Source organism: Cebus imitator, unplaced genomic scaffold (genome assembly GCF_001604975.1).
Source record: "Cebus imitator isolate Cc_AM_T3 unplaced genomic scaffold, Cebus_imitator-1.0 Scaffold302, whole genome shotgun sequence".
Taxonomy (NCBI): Eukaryota; Metazoa; Chordata; class Mammalia; order Primates; family Cebidae; genus Cebus; species Cebus imitator.
Genome location: NW_016107617.1, coordinates 1,548,645 through 1,557,440, shown reverse-complemented (window position 1 = coordinate 1,557,440; position 8,796 = coordinate 1,548,645). Strand labels below are relative to the sequence as shown.

Sequence of the window (8,796 nt, the reverse complement as noted above, 5' to 3'; positions counted from 1 at the left end):
CCCCTCCCTCACTGGCTTCTCTGCCTCTCTCTCACGTTCTCCCAAAGCTAAGAGCCTAGGCTCCGGATCTAGGGTTTGGGAGCAGTCAGCCTGATGTCCTCGCCCTATCCGGTGGCTGATGACACCCATGCCCAGAACGTGGGTGTGGGTGCAGGCAGGCAAGAGGCTTCCACAGTGAGTTGGGGGCGAGAGCCCAGCTCGCAATCCCTAGATTCCCTGGGGACCACGAAACTCCCATTCCGAGGAAACCTCCCCCCATTCCCCAGACGCCCACCCATTCCCCCCCCTTACCTCAGCACGCAGCCCCTCCCTGCGTGATGATGCAAACCAGTGGGGAGGGCTGGCGCTGGGAAGGGTGGGGAGAGAAGCAGAGCCATCGAGGGAGGGAGGGAGTGGGAGGAGGAGGAGAGGGAGCCGAACGACCATTTAAAGCGATAGCAATCCCTGCCCTCTCCCCAGTGCTGGGCTGTTGGAGAGAGCGAGCTGCACGCTGGTGAGCGCGAGCGCTGCGCGCCCGGCCGGCGAACCAGAGAGAGCGAGGCGCCCCAGGCTGGCAGGCGCCTCGGGACCCCTCACCCTCTCCAGTCGCCCCTCCCCGGACTCCCCCACCCTTCGTGCCTGGAGGATCCCCTGGGCTTTCCCGGAGGAGCTCGCCCAGAGGGGCCCAGACCTCGGCGAGCCCACCACCTTCCCCTCCATCGCCGCCGCCGCCACCGCAGCAGCCGGAGCAGCATGGTCCAGCTGAGGAAGCTGCTCCGCGTCCTGACTTTGATGAAGTTCCCCTGCTGCGTGCTGGAGGTGCTCCTGTGTGCGCTGGCGGCGGCGGCGCGCGGCCAGGAGATGTACGCCCCGCACTCAATCCGGATCGAGGGGGATGTCACCCTTGGGGGGCTGTTCCCCGTGCACGCCAAGGGTCCCAGCGGAGTGCCCTGCGGTGACATCAAGAGGGAGAATGGGATCCACAGGCTGGAAGCGATGCTCTACGCCCTGGACCAGATCAACAGTGATCCCAACCTACTGCCCAACGTGACGCTGGGCGCGCGGATCCTGGACACTTGTTCCAGGGACACTTACGCGCTCGAACAGTCGCTCACTTTCGTCCAGGCGCTCATCCAGAAGGACACCTCCGACGTGCGCTGCACCAACGGTGAACCCCCGGTTTTCGTCAAGCCGGAGAAAGTAGTTGGAGTGATTGGGGCTTCGGGGAGTTCGGTCTCCATCATGGTAGCCAACATCCTGAGGCTCTTCCAGGTAGGGGGGCGCTCCCTCCGGGGCGGAGCACACCGTGGCTACCTGCGCCCTTAACCCTAAAAGCTCCCTTGGACTCTCGTGGTTCGGGTCAGGTCAGCCTTAGCTCATTTCCACCCTGGAGATCCTGCCGAATCCCTCCCACCCTGCCCAAGGAGATACCTTCCCTGCTTGGTTTATTTCCCTTCCATCTCTCCCCTGTCCACCCTCCACTCCATCCGGCTTGACATCTTGGATTTATGGCCCCATTTACAAGAAGCAATCTGCGAAAAACAAGGCGATGATTTAAATGGGTTTGCATTAGAGTGAAATATGGTCCGAAAACAGGCTTGTGAAAGTGCCAGGTTCCTAGGAGAGCTAGTTAAGAGGAATGGAATAGGAAAGATGAGAAGATGCCTGGAAACTGGGCATTTCCCAACTCCCCAGCTTCCCACCACCCCCAAGCCAGCCTGCAAACCTGCACTCCCCTGGAAAATTTGGAGACGACCTTAAGGAGGCACTTCTTAAATCGAGGGCTTGGTCTTAACCTAGAAGTGGATATTAAGTCCCCATCTCCCTTGGGTTGATTTCCAGACCTGTAGCCAGCCTCCGCAAGAGCCCAGGTCTTGAGGTGCTGCGACCTTCCTCAGGTGGAGAGATGCTGCCCGCAGACGTGACCCTCAGTTGGTTTGCTCCGGGCAATTTTTTGCACCGTCTAAATTGCATTTGCAATCCGGCCACTGGCCGGAGCTGGGCGATCAGCTTTCCACTCCTGCCACTTCAGACCTCAGCCCAGAGATGAGCTCATGCTAACTGCTAAACAAATAGCTCTCCCTGCCTCCTCCCTCCGCCCCCCTCACCCACCACCTCCCCGATGCAGACCCCAAGCCAAATTCTCTGTTTGGAGGAGGATTCCCAGAGCAAGGCATGAAGGCGCCCGTTGGGAGGCAGAGAGGTGCGTGGAGCAGGGCCCCCTGGTCCTCCCGCTCCTGTGCCGGAGGGCGACTAAGAAAAAATGGGAGGAAGGCGGATCCGGGGCGCTGAGTGGTGGGTTCTACCGCAGTGTTCTCTTGCCTCCTGCTCCCGCAGCCTCTGCCCCATGGCTCCCGATCTGCATTGGGTAGGAATGAGTGGCTTTGGGGTTTGGAAATTGAGTTTCAGGATCTCTGTGATTATAGGTTCCCTCCTCTGTGTCTCCCTATATGTGCATCGCTCTCTCTTTCTCTGTCTCCTTTGCTGCTTTTTTCCCCTCTCTTTCGATCTTTGCCTCCTTTTCCCCACTGTCTTCACTCACAAGTTCTTGGTTCATCTCAGTATTAACACGACCCTTTCCCAAAGCCTAGCGGCTCTCTCCCTGCCTGGTGGTACCCAAACCCAGCTAATCTCTTCCGCAGATGTACACGTTCATCCTGGCAAGTTTATGCTCCTCATATGTAGAGAACCGGCCCTTCTCAAGTGCTTTCCGGAAAGGTGTTGGGCTTCAGAAAGGGACTCTGTGAGACCCAGGGCTGTCACCACATCACATCCAGGAGTGTGAAGTTTGCATTCAGGAGAGAGGAGTGCTCATCCTAGGCTGCCACTTGCATAGCCCCTCTGATCCTCTGAGCATCCCTGACACTTTCTGAGTGCTATCATGGAGGTCCTTAAAGGTTTGCAAACCCAAAAGTGCCTTGGGGCTAGCCATCACTCTGAGTTCCTTGCTTTAAGGAAGAACTTGATTTGTAGCCGAAACCCAGAGTGCTTCCTTCATCTTTGAGCTTAAAGCTAGACAAGTTGAGGTAGCAGTGCAGTGGGAGAGGGTAAGGTCAGAGACATTACCTGAGAACCACTGGGGCTGGGGGAAGCTACAGTGTTTTCCCTGTTAGCCCCTGGGGTTAAAGGCACAAAATGTTTTGTTTAGAATTTTAAAATTATTTTGCTGCCTGTTTCTTCACTCACCATGGGCAGTACTGCAGATTAGTCTGTCTCTGCCTGAAAAAAGAGTGAAATGTTAAAGTCAAGAAAGGGATAGCAGATGAGGCTGAGGGACTGTGTTTGCTGAAAAAAGATTCCAGGGGGAGCTGATTCCTCCTGTTGTGTGAACCTGAAGCAACTAGCAGGGAACAAGGAGGGGGAGTGCTGGCCTTACACTAATTTCCCCATTCCCTGAACTGAGTAGAAAGGAACCCAATGCTAGCGTTAGCATTCTGGCTTGGGACTAAAACCATTCAAAGAAAACACAGTCATTTTCCTCTAATTTGCAAATTGCAGCTATTCATGCTGGATTGAATAGCTGAGGAAAAAAGAGCCTCCAGTTTTCACCTGCATTTATTGAGAAGAGGCTGGTAGTCTGAGGAATGCACCAACTTGTAGCTTACCATGCATGCAAGCTAGATAAAACAGTTGGTTGGTTTGTGTCCTGGTTAATCACTACTAGTGTTAGAATCTGCATTTCGTATACCAACAGTCTCTTCCAGTAGCCCTTTTGGCATGTGATCTTAGAAGCTCCTGCCATGTAATTCCAGTCCCCACTTTTCCAGTTTCCATAAGCCGGCAAAATGAGTACGGAGAATAATGGTACACATACCTATTGTTCAAAGGCACTCTTAGAGGGAGAGAAAAAGGACATAGTGAATCTTCTCTGGGATTCCAAGGTTCAGTTCAATTAAGATTGTCCTATATAAAAGAAACTCCTCCAAATGATTGAATTCCTAGCTTTCCAGTGAGTTTTCTTTTTTCCTTTGGTCCCGGCAGGTTGCTGTAGGGATCATGCCAAACGGATCACTTGAGATATACATTTGTAGTAAATTAAGCCTGTAGGCTAGGAGAAGGAATACTTAGGGACTTAAATGGGGATGCTGAGCACTGCAGGGAAGGAGGGAGAAATGAGATGGTAATAGATGTAACAAATGCTGCTGCCACCAGCAAAGCCAGGAATGAAGTTCTTCCCTGAAAATTTGGACCTGGGCAAGAATGACTACTGAGATATAAATAGTGTCTATGACTGAATTTTCATGGGCATGCTGGTATACCAGATTGAAGATATGAGCTTAGCAAGTCCTCTTCCTCTCCTCTCTTTACACACTGAGTCGGTTAGTAAATGACATGTCTGAGGACAGGAATCATATCCAGTGGGTCTTCAAATCAATCCAGAAATTTGAGGCTAATGAAATTAGTGTGTGGCCAGGACTCTGCCAACTAGAATTAAATCACTGCAACTGCCGTGCAATGTATTTTCAGCCTCAAAGAAACATCAGGGAGGAATTTCTGGAGATTTGTTCCGAGCTTGTACAAAATAATACTCTCCTAATGCTAAGAAAGATTAAATATAAATTAATATTGACTATAAGTAATGTATTTTTTTTAAATCATCACAAAGGTGGGATGGCTTAAAGTGGAGAGGTTATATAATATGGTAACCATTAGATAAATCTTCTCTGACCACTGTTTTATGGGCAGTAAGTAAGATATATTATAGCGGAAAGTAATGGGAACATTTTTATTCAAGGCTTCTCAGTTATTGACTTGAGAGCAAACACTCCAAGAGTATAAATTACTCTTGCTACATCCTGACTCTAAATGAATAATATTTCATGTGTAGTGACATAGTCTAAGCTGTAGACTTGGAATTGAATGGCATCTGATTCAGGTGGATGTTTTTTTTTTTTTTTTTCTCCCAAAGGAAGTAGATGGAAAAAGTGGTCAACTCTACCCTTGTTGGAAAATAATGCAAATCTAAGTCTGTGGACCTTGTACCATAAATGAAATGCTTTAGTGAATGTATCAATGTTTTCCTTCTGTTAATTGAAGCTTGAATGTAACATCAAACTTTTGGGATAACATTTTATACATAAATACCTAGATTTTTTTTTTTCCTTTTTTCTCTCTCCATCTTATGAAATCCTGTAGAGCTGAGCACATAGGTGGTGTGGTATTACTACAGTGGTGAAATTTGTTAATAAAACAACTTTAACCTACACTTTTTATAATTTCATAAGTATAGGTGTCATTGCCATTTGGAATAGTCTCTATAACAATCCCTGCCTCCACATTTACTGTGTTTTAGGAAATTTACCTAACAGATGGTGAGTGGGAAATTTTTAAAGGGGCATTTTTAAAAAGAGCAGAGGGAAGGAATGAAGACATGCACATATTATATTTGAAGATATCTCCATGTGTATTTCGTGTATACATATCCGTCCAATTATGTCTTTGGGCATTTTTCTCTTTAAGAATAATTGGAACAATGAATATATTTACTTCAACTTCATAAATATTTAGAGATTAACAAATTACAAGTGTTGTATTTCCTACGTATATACAGGTTGTATCATAGATTTAAAAGACCACACTTGGAATATACAATGTGTTCTCATTTTAATCCTGCCATTAACTGGCTAAGTTACCCTAAATAAATCTCTTAATTTTAATAGGCCTCATTTTCTTTATTTGTTTTTTCTTTTTTCTTTAAAAATGTCATTTCTAAAAGTCTGTAATCTTTTTTAGTTAGCTTGGAAAAAAACTTGCTCTTGTCAAAACTGTCTTTTCATTTCCAGCTCCCACTTTGAACTTTTGGGTGAGTTTGTGGGAATTTTAAAATATATTTTCATACAGCTATCTTGGTCATTACTAGTCCAGTTAATTTCCTATATTCAGACTACTTCTGTATTATTTTACAATTTGCTTCTCAATCATATATATCAAGGCTACTGATAGGGAAAATGATCTCACAGGTCAGCTTACTGCATGATCATAAGGCACAAGGCAGGGGGTGATAATTGTGGAATTTACAGTAGCAGCAAGCTATAGTTTTCATATCTCCATGTCCTATTCCCTTCCATCTGGCAAAAATATTAGACCTTTTTCTCCCAAAACTGAGAAATGATGACATCCCACCTATCTTTCTGGCCCCAGGGATGAGGTATCTGTCCCAGGTCAAGCAAAGCAGGTGATTGGTTCCTTTGTAGTTCATTTGCCCTCATCTAGGCCAATTAGAATCTTCCTCAAGATGTTTCTCTCAGAGATAAATGGGAACATTATCTCCTCTCTCTGGAATTTCTAAGCTGGGTAGATGTGATCCTGTGGCTCCCAGTGGCCATCCTGTATGAGGAGAGGCTTGCTGTGGCATAAAGTCAAGTAGATGTGAGCAGGGCTGAGTGGTGGGAGACAGGGCGAGCCCTGCTGATATTCTGGAACTCCTATATTCAACTATATCTGAATCTAGATGTGTCTGTGAGTTTCTAGGACATGTTATTTTCTGAAACACATTTCTTTTTACTATTTTGAGTTTGATTTTAGCCATGTGCAGTCGAAAGCATTATAGCAAAAACAGCCGATTTTCTACATTAATGTAAGGTTCACTGACTGGCATTCATTCAGTGAAAAATCATATTGTAGCTGACACTTTCTTTACTTTAAACATAATTCTTTTAGCCCAGCTTTGGGACATTCAAAACTCGATGTCCTTCTCTTCCCAACATTTACTGTAATTGCTTTCAGCCTTTGTGATGGCATCTTCTCTATCTCGATGCAGTTGAGAGAGAAGGTGGACATTTCTGATGTAAACTGCAGGATATATAGGTCTCTTATCTGAAAGCTTTGGAACCATATTTGGTCCCTTTCATTAAAGTAAATTTTTTTGTTGAAATCCCCAGGGCACAGAAACATTTCCATGGCATAATGGAATATAAAGTACATTAAACTCCTGGTTCACTCTACAGTAAGCAACAAGCCTTACTCTGCCTCTTGTCCCCTTTTACATTAATTAGGCAATTAAAAACAGCTGCAAATATATTTCCTAATCACTAAAATGCACATATGATCTCTATGTAAAATGACATTTATGCAACATATAGTCAGACTGGTTAATTAATGGACCTTTTGTGAATTGGCATAGTCAATATATACTTTTTCTGCACTTAAAAAATCAAAACAATAAAACCTATGTACAGGTAAATATATGTCTGAAAGAGTATTGAGTCAGCCTTCTTCATATCATATTTCCATGTTTGACAAGCAACCTGCTTTCAACTATATTGATGACTAAATGTTTTTTGAATTACATTATTAGATTATAAAGTCGAAAACTAAATAGATGAAATTTCAGTGATATAGGATACATATCACATTTATGCAAACAGACTTTCTAATCTTTTTTCAATAAAAGTAGTAGTAACCATAATAATAATTTGAGTCCTTACTATGAATCACTGAGCCATGTGCTAAAAGTATTTCATTTAGTTTTCACAGTAGTCTTGCAATGCTCATATTCTCATCCCTGTTGTTGAGCTAAGGAAACTGATTCTCATAGCCCAAAGTCACATAGCTGGTAAGTGGCAAAGCCTGGATTCAAACTTAGATTTGTCCGAAAACATCCAGGTTGTTAATCACTATGTACACTGCTCAATTGTTGTACAAATGCATAAATGCTTAAAGTAATTATAAATTTTTCTATCCTAAATGTATAGTGGTTTAAAAATGTCACAGTTGCTGATTGTTTAAACATATCTATTTATAGAAATATATGCTTTATTTTAATCCTAAAACAAGACTAATTCTGTAGGCCCATAGAATTTTGAGCACACAAACCCTTATCTCCAAGTGAAAAATACTTGTTCTCCATTATGCAAAAAGTAGCCCCGAATGCAGGCAATAAATATACTGTAGACTTTTCATTCAAATAAATGAGAAAAGGTGTTTCTTCTTGTCTTGATTCAGTACCCACCGTTATGGATTATGATGGCTCTTCCTAAACTTTATTACATTCACTCCCCTCTTTCTACAAACCTCAAGTGGGGAGATCCATCATTCAGATATATGTGCAAAGTGAGAGGGCTGTATTAATACAATTGCTGAAAGTCAAGTTGTAGAGCTCAGGAAGTACATCCTAATAAATGCAACATTAATGTCTGTGTGGGCCTTGGAGGAAAGGGTAGGAGAGTTTTCAGTTTAATGGATTATTTTGCCTCTTGCTGTAAAAGAGCTGCAGCTTAATAGTCTTATAATTGGTCATTTGCAGAATTCTCCATCTTTGAGTGTTGCGCTTTTGCCATTCCACAGCTGCTGACTCTTTCTTTTATTCTTGATAGATGGTAGCAAGAAATCACTTAAAGGGCTCAGTGTAGTGTTCTGCATTATAGTTTAAATAAAAATATTTCCATTTTTAAATTGCTCTTTAAGCATTTTTCTCATGTTTTAAACTTGACTATGTTCTGAAGGTGTTAGCTCATCCGCTTATTGCCTGTCTGACATGGATCAAAAAAGTACCACATTTTTCACCAATTTTCTTATCTTTGGAATGGGTATAATAAAAATGTACCTGTCTAATAGAGTAATTGCAAGGATTTCATGAAATAAGCATGGAAATATTTTAGCCCTGAGATTAGCATGTTTAATAAATGTAAAAGCTGTGTTTAAGTTACTAAGTGGTCATTGTCAATATTCCTTAAATAATCATTATTTGCTAAGTTTGAATTTTGCTGTTAAATTACCATAGTAGTTATGCTGGATTACACTCTCCTCTGTTTCTTCTGCTACACTGAAAATTTACACACACACACACACACACACACACACACACACACACACACA

The 8,796-nt window shown here is 43.8% G+C and overlaps 1 protein-coding gene across 3 annotated transcripts in view; it reads left to right on the top strand.

Moving 5' to 3' along the window:
* Positions 1–412: 412 nt before the first annotated feature.
* Positions 413–8,796, top strand: part of GRM7 (glutamate metabotropic receptor 7) — an 879,080-nt gene continuing 870,696 nt past the window's right edge. For all 3 annotated transcript variants that reach the window (XR_005196076.1, XM_017502857.2, XM_017502854.2), the window contains exon 1: positions 413–1,251. Coding sequence is in view for 2 of the 3 variants with exons in the window: in XM_017502857.2 (XP_017358346.1) it covers positions 733–1,251 (519 nt within the window). In the remaining variant the exon portion in view is untranslated. The remainder of the gene's footprint in view (positions 1,252–8,796) is intronic.